The sequence below is a fragment of the Rhinopithecus roxellana genome, chromosome 8 (genome assembly GCF_007565055.1).
Source record: "Rhinopithecus roxellana isolate Shanxi Qingling chromosome 8, ASM756505v1, whole genome shotgun sequence".
NCBI lineage: Eukaryota > Metazoa > Chordata > Mammalia > Primates > Cercopithecidae > Rhinopithecus > Rhinopithecus roxellana.
This window is the reverse complement of record NC_044556.1, coordinates 36,912,165-36,925,556: the sequence shown is the minus strand read 5'-3', so window position 1 is coordinate 36,925,556 and position 13,392 is coordinate 36,912,165. Positions and strand designations below refer to the sequence as shown.

At 43.7% G+C, this 13,392-nt stretch overlaps 1 protein-coding gene across 2 annotated transcripts in view; it reads left to right on the top strand.

Moving 5' to 3' along the window:
* Window positions 1-2,804: 2,804 nt before the first annotated feature.
* Window positions 2,805-13,392, top strand: part of TRIM33 (tripartite motif containing 33) — a 119,726-nt gene continuing 109,138 nt past the window's right edge. For both annotated transcript variants that reach the window (XM_030935866.1, XM_030935867.1), the window contains exon 1: window positions 2,805-3,448. In XM_030935866.1, the coding sequence (XP_030791726.1) occupies window positions 2,923-3,448 (526 nt within the window). In that variant the 5' untranslated portion in view covers window positions 2,805-2,922. The remainder of the gene's footprint in view (window positions 3,449-13,392) is intronic.

Genomic DNA, 13,392 nt, shown 5'->3' with positions numbered 1-13,392 from the left:
GGAATTAATCTATCATATATGTGAGTGTGTAAATACACACATGTATACATATATAGCTTTTAATGCAAGAGTTAAGTCTGTGACAATGAAAAATGGAGTTGATACAGGACCTTATCTCATTCTAGCAATGTTATATGCATTCATGCCTACTCAAACTAATTAGGGGAAGGGGGAAGATTCCCAGCCATCTCATTAAAACATTTCCAACACTTTTTCATGTTTAAAAAAATACATTTTAGTATACTTTAAAAAATGGATAGTATTAAGCCACTTTAGTGTTTACTTTCCTATTTAAAATAATTTTAAAATGTCAGTATTACAAAATGTCACAAATTACATTCTGCAACTATTTAAACTTCTGAAAAAATTTAGTCAACTTACAATGTGTGTGTGTGTTTTTTTTTTTTTTTTTTTTTTTGAGACGGAGTCTCGCTCTGTCGCCCAGGCTGGAGTGCAGTGGCCGGATCTCAGCTCACTGCAAGCTCCACCTCCGGGGTTTACGCCATTCTCCTGCCTCAGCCTCCCGAGTAGCTGGGACTACAGGCGCCCGCCACCTCACCCGGCTACTTTTTTGTATTTTTTTTAGTACAGACGGGGTTTCACCGTGTTAGCCAGGATGGTCTCGACCTCCTGACCTCGTGATCCGCCCGTTGTGATCCGCCCCTCTCGGCCTCCCAAAGTGCTGGGATTACAGGCTTGAGCCACCGCGCCCAGCCAACTTACAATGTTTTGAGGCAATAAAACAGCTTTACAGAATTCTTTTAAAGGGTACAAAAGTTAAAAAAAAATTTAAGACCATTTCTGTACATGACCTGGCTCCCTTAATAACTCTCTTATCTCATGTCCTACTATTCTCTCCCTTGTTCAAGCCACTCCAGCCACACTGACTCTTCCTCTAACAAGCCAAGAATCAGTTTCCCTCAGGCCCTTTGCACTTGCTATGTGTTCCGCTACCTGCTCTTCTGCAAGACAGGTTCCTTCATCCGATCAACAGGGGCCTTCTTCAGTCACCTCTAATCCTTTCTACCCCACTTACTCTTTTCTTCACAGCACTTACCACTCCCTGGCATATATCTGTTCTCAATCTTTCTCTATTAGATTGTAAATCCCTTGAATGCAGGGAGCGCCTCTGTTTTGTAATCCCAGTGTATATCTAAAACACTATGACAATAAAGAGGTCAGGAAATATTTTTGAATAAATTTTTAAAAGTTTTCAGGAGGCCGGGCGCAGTGGCTCGTGCCTGTAATTCCAGCACTTCCAGCGGCTGAGGTGGGCCAATCGCTCAGGCCCAGGAGCTTCAGCCTGGGCAACATAGTGAGACCCCAGCCTCTTCAAGGCAAGGGGGGGAAAAAAAGATCAGCTAAGGCGTGGTGGCCTGCACCTACGGTCCCAGGTAATTGGGAGGAGCACGGCTTGAGCCTGGGAGGTCGAGGCTGCAGTGAAATGTGATCACGCCACTGCACTCCAGCCAGGACGATAAACGAGGTCTCAAAAAAAAAAAAAAAAAAAAAGTTTTCACGTGGTTTAAGGACTTACAGCACCTTTCTTGGGAACACTAACAGGAGAGCATTTCATGATCTTAACACTAAAACAGTTGTTGCACTACATAAAATCCTCCAAATACCTTTTTTTCCCCAAATAAAAAGGCAACTTTCTGAAAGCTTTTATTTATTTATTTATTTTTGAGACGGAGTTTCGCTCTGTTGCCCGGCTGGAGTGCAGTGGCGCAATCTCGGCTCACTGCAGCCTCCGCCTCCAGCCGGGTTCAAGCAATTCTCCTGCCTCAGCCTCCTGAGTATCTCGGATTACAGGCGCCCGCCACCACACCCGGCTGATTTTTATATTTTTAGTAGAGACGGGGTTTCACCGTATTGGCCAGGCTGGCCACGAACTCCTGACCTCAAGTGATCTGCCCTCCTCGGCCTCCCGAAGTGCTGGGATTACAGGCTTGAGCCACCATGCCCGGCCTGAAAGCTTATACTATCACTGTTGTAAGGGCATTTGTCACCCAGCTCAAACCAGGACACTTAAAGTGGGACCTCAGAAGGACGCAGTATTGTTTACAATCCGTGGCTCTCCAAACTGACATACATTAGAATCAGCTGAAGGGACTTCTCCCCCTCCGTCGGCTCTCTCCCTCACTTCCTGATTCAGGTCTGGGGACTGGTCCTGGCATCTCTGCTTTGAAAAACTCCTCCGTTGATTCTGATACGTAGCAACTCCTGAGAATCACCTCAAGATGCCAAAAATAGCTGTTAAAGAGTTTCTTCCTCACTCGGTCTTTTCAGCCTATTTCTGGTAGATCCTCAGTACAAAAACAAAAAACAAACACAAACCCAAAAACAAACAGAAAAACAAAGCCCCGCTTTAGTGCTCCACAGCCACCCAAAGGAACGCGGCTGGTCTACGCACAGCAGAGACCTAGGAGGCGCCGGCGATCGACCGGCCCGGCAGGTGAAGCTTCCGCGAAGACGCCCGGGACACGCTCGCAACGACCGGAACCGGTCCGGCTTCCACCCTTCCGTACGCACCACAGCTGTATCGGAATTCATAACCAACCCCAGCCACAGGCAACCCAGCGTCAACCGCCTCTGGCTTTAAAAGCTCCTTTCGGGTTAAAGAGCCGCGGCACTGACGCAAGGAATTGGCTTCGAGAGTACCCGACCGCTCCGCGCCCGCGCACCGAGTTCCCGCCTCCCTCGGGAAGACGTCCGTGCGTACGTGCGCGTGCCGCAACCGCCCTCCTTCAAACGCGCGACGCGAGGGCGGGGGCGCCGCGTGCGCGCGCGCTCTCGTTGGTTCGCTCTTTCGCTCGCTCTCGGCTGCCGCTCTTGCTGCGGCTGCGGCTGGGGCTGGGGGCGGCGGCGGCGACGCGGGCGGCGGGCGGCGCGGGGCGGTCCGGCGGGTTCAAAGAGGAAAACATGGCGGAAAACAAAGGCGGCGGCGAGGCTGAGAGCGGCGGCGGGGGCAGCGGCAGCGCGCCGGTAACTGCTGGGGCCGCCGGGCCCGCGGCGCAGGAGGCGGAGCCGCCTCTCACCGCGGTGCTGGTGGAGGAGGAGGAGGAGGAAGGCGGCAGGGCCGGCGCTGAGGGCGGCGCGGCCGGGCCCGACGACGGGGGGGTGGCCGCGGCCTCCTCGGGCTCTGCCCAGGCTGCTTCATCCCCTGCGGCCTCAGTGGGCCCTGCAGTTCCCGGGGGCGCGGTATCGACGCCGGCTCCAGCTCCAGCCTCGGCTCCCGCTCCGGGTCCCTCGGCGGGGCCGCCTCCTGGACCGCCAGCCTCGCTCCTGGACACCTGCGCCGTGTGTCAGCAGAGCTTGCAGAGCCGGCGTGAGGCGGAGCCCAAGCTGCTGCCCTGTCTTCACTCCTTCTGCCTGCGCTGCCTGCCGGAGCCGGAGCGCCAGCTCAGCGTACCCATCCCGGGGGGCAGCAACGGCGACATCCAGCAAGGTGAGCCGGAGGCCCTGTCTGGCATCTGGGCCGCGCAGGATTTGCGCAACCCTAGAGGAGCTGGGGACGGAGGTGCTGGGGCCTGGGGCTGTTCGGACAGGCGCGATCCTGAGGGGTCTCTAAGGTGAAAGACTCGCCCCTGGGACACTTTCCAGAGAAGCTGGACCGCAAGAGATAAGGGGAGCATGAAGGGAGGGGTGCCGGCTGCGAGAGGCTGGGGGAGGGGACGCTGGCTGCGAGGTTTGTGATGTGCAGAACCCGGCCGAGCACTGGTTCTGCAGCTGGCAGACCCATACAGTGAGAGAAGAGGGATTTGGGAAACACGTAGTGAGAAGCATTTTGGCTGGAAGGGCCCGGGCCAGCGAGATGTTGAGGGAGTAGGTAAGAGGTAAGGGCAGTGAAGATGGATTGCTTTGGAGGGAGGGGACTTGGCCTGTTCGCAGATAGGAGAGAGGAGCACTATGGATTAAAAGGAGGTGGATAAAATATGTTGGAGGGCTTGGGGTACAGAGAAGGCGCCTGACAGAAAATTGTAAGATGACATTGGGAAGGAGAAACTCGGAAAGCGGACTGCATGGTTAGGGAAAATCCTAAGGTTTGGGGATGAAGGAGAAATGAACTTTGAAGGAAATTGAGAGTTAGGGAAAGCTGGGCATGAATTTGTTTTAGCTCATTGGACGTTAGTGAGCCCCTAGTGTTGGGGCACTGTGCTAGGATTGAATAAAGTACTCAGTGAAGACTTCATTCACAGTCTAACAGGGGAAACCTATATAACTTGCAACAGTGGAGGAGGGTATTCAGTACAATGGTTGTGGCCCAATAGAGGAAAGGTCAGGGAAACTTCACAGGAAAGGAAATCCATGAACAGGTTTCTTGAATGAGTACCTCACTGGGTTGGAGGGTATTCAGGGCACAGGGCACCCTTCTACATCCCTGGAACTAAAGAATGTGTAAGGTGATTGGTGGAAATTAGATGGGATTGATGGGCTGAATAGATAAAGGTTTCAAAGTCTCTTAAACTCTTGGGATCCAGGTGTGTTTTGAACTTCAGAATATTTTGGGATTTTTCTTTTTTCTGGCAAGGTCTCTTATGTGAGACTTTTATCAGGGTCTGAATTAACTCTGTATCAAACACGTTAATGTTTCTGCATTGAAACACATGAATGTCACACTAATGGGATAAATAGACAATAAATAACCTCCCAACACTCACAATGGATTCTGTTGCAAACTAATGAAAAAAGAAATAAAATTTCAAAGCTTTTGAATTTCGGAACTCTAGGTAAGGGATTGTGGACCTGTACTAAAGGGCTTGGAATTCATCCTGTAGAGTGTATCCTGGACATTGTGGACTAAAGGATGTCCCTGGAGGGTTTTTATATCAAGAGGATAAATGGATCAGATTTCTGATCCAAAAGGATCACTTAGGGCACTTGAGGGAGGAGGGAAGGCAAGGCTGGAGACAGGGAGACCAGTTAGGAGAATCTTGGCAGTAATCTAGGTAAGAAATTAACATTTGGAATGGGTAGTAAAGAAATGGTATCAGGTATTACAGAATGAAGCATTTTGGTTTGGGGGAACGGTAGGGTTTGGAAATCTCCTTTGCCATCTTCTACACTTGGGCAGTGACCTTTTCTTAGCTTCAGTTTTCTCATTTGTGAAACGGGAAAAAAGTACATAAACTCAGGGTTATTGAGAGAATGAAGTAAGATAAAATATGTAATTAGTACGTGGTAGTTACTAATGAAATGGTAGCTAGTATATTAATAGTAGTAACTATTAGTAAGTGGCTGTGGGAGTGGAAGGACGGGGGGATTGTATTGAAATTAGTGTGAGGGAGACAAACGTAGAATTCCACATTTTTTATTTGGTGAATGGCAATGCTATTAATACGTATTCAGACGCTGAAGCAGGCTGGGGTGAGGGTAAGGCCTGGGGTGGAGGGAGGATAAAATGTTTTCAGTTTGGGTTGTTTTGGGTTTCTAGCATTATTGGGACATGTAGGTAAGAATGTTAAGAGTAAGGCTTTGGTTGTTGGAGAAGCTACTAATGGTTAATGGGTGTTTAGAGAATAACCGCTCATGGTCTGTGCACCCATGAGCATAGTAAGACCCATAGGATTCAGTGTTCTTGTGGGAACCTGGGTTAGGTAAGAGATTTAGAGGGAACCCAGAGATGCAGATTATGTATGACTGATGTGGCTGAGGGACTGAGGTTATGAAATTGGCTATCTGAAATTTATGAAGGAGAGAGAATAATATGTAAATCCCCTCTTCATTTCTTTATCCTTTCTTTTTGAAGGAGGATGAGTAAGTGGAAGGGACTAACCAAATACTGTCAATCTTAAGTGATATTGCTGTCAATGAATATCTAAAACAAATTGAGTCTGGAATCCACCATGTTTTTTATTAAAAAAAATTTTTTTTTGAGACAGTCTCGCTCTGTTGCTCAGGCTGGAGTGCAGTGGCTTGATCTCGGCTCACTGCAGCCTCTGCCTCCCAGGTTCAAGCGATTCTTGTGCCTCAGCCACCCTAGTAGCTGAGATTACAGGCGCACACCACCATGCCTGGCTAATTTTTGTATTTTTAGTAGAGACGGGGTTTTGCCAAATTGGCCAGACTGGTCTCCTGGCTTCAAATGATCTGCCTGTCTCAGCCTCCCAAAGTCCTGGGATTATAGGCATGAGCCACCGTGCCCAGCCATCCACTGTGTTTTTAGATAGTTTGGAAAGTAATTTGTCAGTATTAACCTCCTATATACCATTCTGCTTTGCTCTTTAAAAAGATCAAGCTGTGCTGGAAAGAACACTAGATTGGGTGTTAGGGGACATATTTCAGCTCCTTAACTGTTCTACGCTGAAGGAAATTCATACTGTTTTTGTCCTTCAGTTTACTTCTAAAATGTAGCTAATAGTCGTTTACTTATATCTCAATAAGGGAAATAATAAATGCGAAAACACTTTGTAACTGAGAAATGATTCAACAATATAGGATATTACTGATCAACCTCAGGTATCATCTTCTCTGGTCTGGAGATCATAACTAGTGGTTTTAATTCACCGTCTTTTCCAGTGATTTTGAAACAAAGATGAGTATAATGCCCTCCTTCCTAACTGGTGTTTTTCCTATTTCTCTTAATACATTTATTCACACTGTCTGGCTGCTCTCTCTAGATCAACAGTTCTCAGAGTGTTGGTTCCTGGACTAGCAGCATCTGCAGCATCTGTGACCTTGTTAGGAATACAGATTCTTGGGCCCCGTTCCAGACCTCCTGACCAGTAGTCTTGTTTAACAAGCTCTCCAGGTGATTCTGATTCACGCTTAAGTTTGAGAACCACTGTCTTGAATGAAGGGCTTCTCACTTCAAATGTCTCCTCAGAGTTTGACTTCTCATTTTAAAGTAGTCCTCCAGGTCGCTCTCTCATACATCATCTTTTTTTCTTTGTAGCACAGCTAAAATCCAAAATGTTTATTTTTGTTTACTTACCCATCTCATTTTGCACTAATACTGTTCAATAAGTTTTGAGTAAATAAGAATCACTGGAGAGCTTATTAAAATGCTAACTTGGGAGTTTCTTCAGAGACTGGTTTAGTTGATTTGGTGATGACTCCATGTGCCTGCATTTTTAACAGGTGCCCTGTGATTTTGATGCTTTTGGTACCACCACACTTTGAGGAAGATGGATTTAAATATTTTGAAGAGAAAGTATGATCTCTTTACCATTGGAGTATTTGCAGAATCAAAGTAGATAAATTAGTTAATATTGAATCTCAATAGTGCGCTTTTTAGAGTACTTTTGTGATTGTTTTGGGGATGCTTTTTCAGGTTGAGGCAGAATAGCTATCAGTAGTGGATATATAAAATTTTATACTTTATCAATAAAAATACAGGTTTGCTACTCAGGAGGCTGAGGCAGGAGGATCACTTGAGGCCAAGAGTTCAAGATCAGCCTGTGTAACATAGCAAGACCCTGTCTCTAAAAAAATTTTTTTTAAATAGGAATCATATTGATGCATCTGAACAAACTCTCAGATGAACTCTTGAAGGAGATGAGGCTACCTGTGAGATGGCACAATGATACAGTTGAAGAAATGAATTGGTATTAAGTTGCATTGAGTTCTGCTTTTTTTTTTTTTTTGAGACAGAGTTTTGCTCTAGTCGCCCAGGCTGGAGTGCAATGGCGTGATTTTGGCTCACTGCAACCTCCACCTCCTGGGTTCAAGTGATTGTCCTGCCTCAGTCTCCCCAGTAGCTGATATTATAGGTGCCTGCCACCATGCCCACCTATTCTTTTGTATTTTTAGTAGAGACAGGATCTCGCCACGTAGGCCAGGCTGGTCTCGAAATCCTGACCTCAAGTGATCCGCCCGTCTTGGCCTCCCAAAGTGCTGGGATTGTAGACGTGAGGCACCGCCTGGCCTGGGTTCTGCTATTAAGTAGCTATGTAACCGTTGGACAAGGAACCTAGGAAGTCTCTCCAGGTCTTTTGCACTGTGAAGAGGCTGAGTTCCTATCCTGTTAGGTTCTATGATTCTATTGTCTTTTATGCTAACATTCTGTATGTACGTACGTTTAATGTCCTTATAGTTTGTGGGGAGTAATAGAGGAATCACCATGGAAGAATCATTCTGTTACTGAATTCTTCAACTTACTATGGGCTGGGCACAGTGGCTCATGCCTGTGATCCCAGCACTTTGGGAAGCCGAGGCGGGCAGATCGCTTGAGGTTATGAGTTCGAGACCAGCCTGACCAACATGGCGAAACCCTGTCTCTACAGAAGGTACAAAAATTAGCTATGCATGGTGGCAGGTGCCTGTAATCCTAGCTACTTGGGAGGCTGAGGCAGGAGAATCCTTTGAATCTGGGAGGTGGAGGTTGCAGTGAGCTGAGATCATGCCACTGCACTCCAGCCTGGGTGACAGAATGAGACTCCGTCTCAAAAACAAAACAAAACAAAACAAAAAAACTTACTATGAAAAGTCCGAGATGGCAACAGTCTTGTAAGTGGGAGGGAAAACTTCTTGAGTGTAGTGTGAAAAGCACTTCCTCATAGTGTTTCTGTTTATCACAGACCATGCTGAGCCACTCTGAGGAGTCTTCTGTTTGAGCCCTTGGAATTTCTTATCCCTGGAGTGTGTATACTGTATGACAGTTCTAGCCTCAGTGTGACTTAACTGGTTTGGGGACTTTTTAGGCTCTACTTTTTCTGACTGTCCTCTTCAACAGAAACAAGCTTGAGTGTTTGAATGATCATGTGGTATTGCACCAACAACTAGTCATTGAAGATGTATCCGAGATTGCTAAAATACTTCCTAACAACTTCTGTCTAGCATTGTGGTCAAACTACCTGACTTGATTTTTGAGCTGTGCCATTTAGTACTGGAATGACCGTGGATAAGTTACTTAACATCTGTAAACTGGGAGTAATAATTATATCTATGTCATAGAGTTTTTGTGAGAATTAAGAGAGTTAATGTGTTGCAAGGTGCATTTATTGGGAGCTTACATGGGAAGCCCCCAATAAATTGCAGTAGTGTGATTTCGGTGATTTTTCATTTGTCCCCCCATTGCCTTTGTGACTGTATCTCACAGTAAACAGAAAGAAGAGGCAGGGGGGTAAATTGTGGTTTTAAAGGCTTTTCTGACGTCTACTGATGTGTACAGCATGCATGATAAATCATTTGAGTTCCGAATCTTTCTAGTTACCTAGAACTTGTAAAAATTTATAAACTAATGTCCTAAATCCTAAGCCTTTATAATGTCTAGTATTTGTAGTACATCAATAGCCCTAGTTGGGGGACTTTAATTACTTTTACTTTTCTCATAGATACTGCTCTCAATGGGTCCTAAATGAGAATACCTTAAAGCAGTGATTCTCAAAGTGTGGTCCACAGAATGCTTGGGTGGGGGTTAAGGTAGTGACCATGTCACTGAGACCCTTTTAGAGGTGCACAAGTTTAAAACTATTTTCATAATTACACTAATTTAATATTTACCTTATTCACTGTGCTGACATTTATATTAACGGTGCAAAAGCAATGATGGATAAAACTGCTGTCACCTCTGCATGAATTAAGGTGGTGAGTGACTCCATTTGGGAGGCCAAGGTAGGTGCATTGATTGAGTCCAGGAGTAGGAGACTAGTCTGGGCAACATGGGGAAACCCTGTCTCTACAAAAAATACAGAAAAATTAAACAGGCGTGGTAGTGTGTGCCTGTAGTCGCAGCTACTCAGGAGGCTGAAGTGGGAGAATCGCCTGAGTCAGGGAGTGTCGAGACTGCAGCGAGCCATGATTGTGCCATTGTACTCCAGCCTGGGCAATGGCATGAGACCTTGTCTTTAAAAAAAAAAAAAAAAAAAAAAAAAAAGATAGTGGCTCCAAGCCATACTACAAGTCATTGCATATTTACTTTCACACATTTAGAGAAAAAACAAAAATAAACCTATCCATTGTCACTTAATATCCTTTATGAAACAGTAACAATTACTATATTAAATTTTGATCTTTAAAGCTCTGTGTGATGAAATGGGAAATGTGCCTAAAATGCTTCTGCTGCTTACGAAAGTGCAAGAAAAGTACTTGTGTAGTTTTTTGAGTTCCAAGCTGAATTTGCTTTTTTTCATAGAAAACTATTTTTACTTGAAATAATGATTGACAAACTATGGTTTTTAGGCGTGGGTATTTGGCAGCCATTTTCTCAAAAGTGAATGAATTGAGCCTGTCATTTCCAGGAAAACAACTGACATATGTTGCCAGTGATAAAAATCGAGGTTTAAAATGAAAATTAGAATTTTTGGAAAATTGGTGTTTGCTGCCATGAGCTGGTCAGTTTCTTAGTATTTAAAGACTTTTCTGAAGAGATTGGTGGTGATATTAATGAACGTGAATTTTTTTGATACTGTGTAATGTCAACATTTCAAAGATCTGCGTAGCTTATTGCAATATATTCTAAATGACCAATGCATGGTGTTAAGTGCAAAACAGAGCAGTAATAAATAGATTGTATTTTATTTTATTATTTGAGATGGAGTCTTGCTTTGTTGCCAAAGCTGGAGTGCAGTGGCACAATCTTGGCTCCCTGCGACCTCCACCTCCTGGGCTCCTGGGTTCAAGCCTCCCAAGTAGCTGGGATTACAGGCACACGCCACCACGCCCAGCTAATTTTTGTATTTTTAGTAGAGATGGGGTTTCGCCATGTTGACCAGGCTGTTCTTGAACTCCTGACCTCAGTTGATCTGCCCACCTCAGCCTCCCAAAGTGTTGGTATTACAGGCATGAGCCACCGTGCCCAGCCAATAAATAGATTTTAATGCAAGAGAGTAGTAAAGTTTATTGTTAAGGTTTGAGATGCCACATTGCAACTGATGTTTAAAAAATAAATATACTTCTTAAGTTTTTGTGTTTTATCAAATAAAAATATCCACACAGTGATCTGAAAAGGCTATTAAAATCTGCTCTTCCCTTTTCTTAGATACTTAGCTGTCTGAGGCCAGATTTTCTTTATATTCTTCAAAGAAACAATGTATCAAAACATTAAATGCAGAAGCATATATCCAGCCATATTCTATTAAACCACATGTTAAAGAGATCTTTAAAATTTAGCACAATGACACTCTTTATTAATTTTTTTGTTTTAGGAAATACAGTTATTTCTGATTTTAAAAAATGTTGTTTAAACCTGTTGTGCTGGACATGGTGGCTCATGCCTATAATCCCAGTACTTTTGAAGGCTGAGGTGGGAGGATCACTTGAGCCCAGGAGTTCAAGACCAGCTTGGGCAATATAGTGAGACACTGACTCCACAAAAAATAAAAAATTTATCCGAGTGTGGTGGTGTGCGCCTGTAGTTCCAGCTACTTAGGACGCTGAGGTGGGAGGATCACTTGAGTCTGGGAGGTTGAGGCTACAGTGAGCTGTGATCATGCCATTGCACTCCAGTCTGGGTGACAGAGTGAGACTGTCTCAGAAAACAAACAAAACTAGTAATAAAATAAACGTCATTTTAACATTTTAAAATTTAAGATTCATTTTTAATTCATTTTGTAATGAATTAAAATACATTTAAAACATATTTGATGGTCATACCCCATCTAAACAAAAGCTCTTTGTGTTCCTCAATAACTAAGACTGTAAGAGAGGTCCTGAGACCAGAAAGTTTAAGCCCTGCTCTGTTAACGGACATTAAGAACATGATAATGTCTCAGAGTCTTTGGGCTAGCGGGAAGAATGTCAGATCATAAAATAATAGGTGGCAGATTTATACATTTATAGTTTTGCATTTTGGAGTACCCGTAACAGTTCAGAAAAAGCCTCCCATCAATAAAATGTAAAAATGAAGAAAGTACTTATTAACCGAAGTTAAACTTTTAAAAATAGCTCACTATAGATTTACTGATTTTTTTTCATGTTTATGGCTGTCTAAGCCAACTTCAGAGATTGCGCTCAGGATGATAGGTAAATTAACCTCTTGTCTCTGGCCACAAATTGCACTTCTATTCCTTGCCATTGGACTCAAGGGGAAGTGGGAAAAAGAACAAGGATGGATGAACATAAATATACCATTTTTAGAAAAATACTTAAAGCCTATTCCCCAGTGATGAGTAAATGGCATGCACTGTATGGTACTAACGAGTACATTTGAATGCTTATTATTTGCTATTTATGTTCCTTTTGTGAATTATTTGTCCATGTGTTTTATGTTTTTCTTTAGATTGCTTACATTTTCTGTTTTGATTTACAAGAATTCTTGACAAATTCTGTATACTGATCCTTTGTTGATGATTTAGGTTGAAGATGTATTCTAAGCCTATGGCTTGGTGTGGTAGCCAACCTCTAAGATGGCCCCTTGTTCCTTTTCTCCTATTACTCACACCATTCTATGGTTGCTGTCCTGTTGCTCAAGGCTGGTCTCTGTGACCAAGAGAATATATTAGAATTAATAGTGACTTCTGAGGCCAGGTCATTAAAGGCATATATACAACTTTTTCCTTGCTCTTTGGATCCCTCATTCTGGGTGAAAAACAGCTGCCATTCTGTGAAAGATACTCTAGTAGTCCTTTAAAGAGGCCATATGGAGAAAAATTGAGGTCTTCTGCAAAAACCCGGGACCAACTTGCGAGCCATGTGAAAGCCACTTTTGAGGTAGATTCTCTATCCCAATCAAGCTTTCAGATGACTGCAGTCCTGGCTGACATCTTGACTGCAGCCTTCTTAGAGGCACTAAGCCAGAACTGCCTGCCAGGTCCCTCCCAAATTCTTGTTTCAATAAAGCTGTGAGAATTACTGTTGTTTTAAGTTACTAATTTTTGAGGTAATTTGTTACATAGCAATAGATAACGGATACACTTTTACATTTTAGAGAGCTGTCTTTTCATGTTTTTATATTAATGTAGTTTTTTCTCCTTTTATTTATCTATTTTTTGACTGTTCTTAGTAGCTTTATAATAAGCAGTAAGTTTTCTTCATTAAGATAATTTTACTGCCCTCTCTACATATACCTTGGTCATCTTCAAGGTTATCTCAACTGATCTTGACCCTTAGCTCCTTTTTTTTTATTAAAAAATTTCTTTTTCCAAGACAAACCTTGGCCATTCACCTTTTGCTCACTCTTGTACTAAAATGTATTATCTTGTGAAAGTCCATTTTAAAAACCTCTTAAGCAGTGTGTGGTGGTACCTGCCTGTAGTCCCAGCTACTCAGGAGGCTGAGGCAGAAGGATGACTTGAGCCTAGGAGTTTGAAGCTGTAATGTGCTATGATTGCACTTGGGAATAGCACCTGTACTCCAGCCTGGGCAACACAGAGAGATGCCACCATCTCTTTAAAAAAGAAAAGAAAAACAAACCAAAAAAACCTGTCAGTGTTTTTGTTGGAATTGCTTTGAATATGTAAATCAATTTGGGAGAAAATGTCTTTATGGTGTCTGCCTATTTATAAACATGGT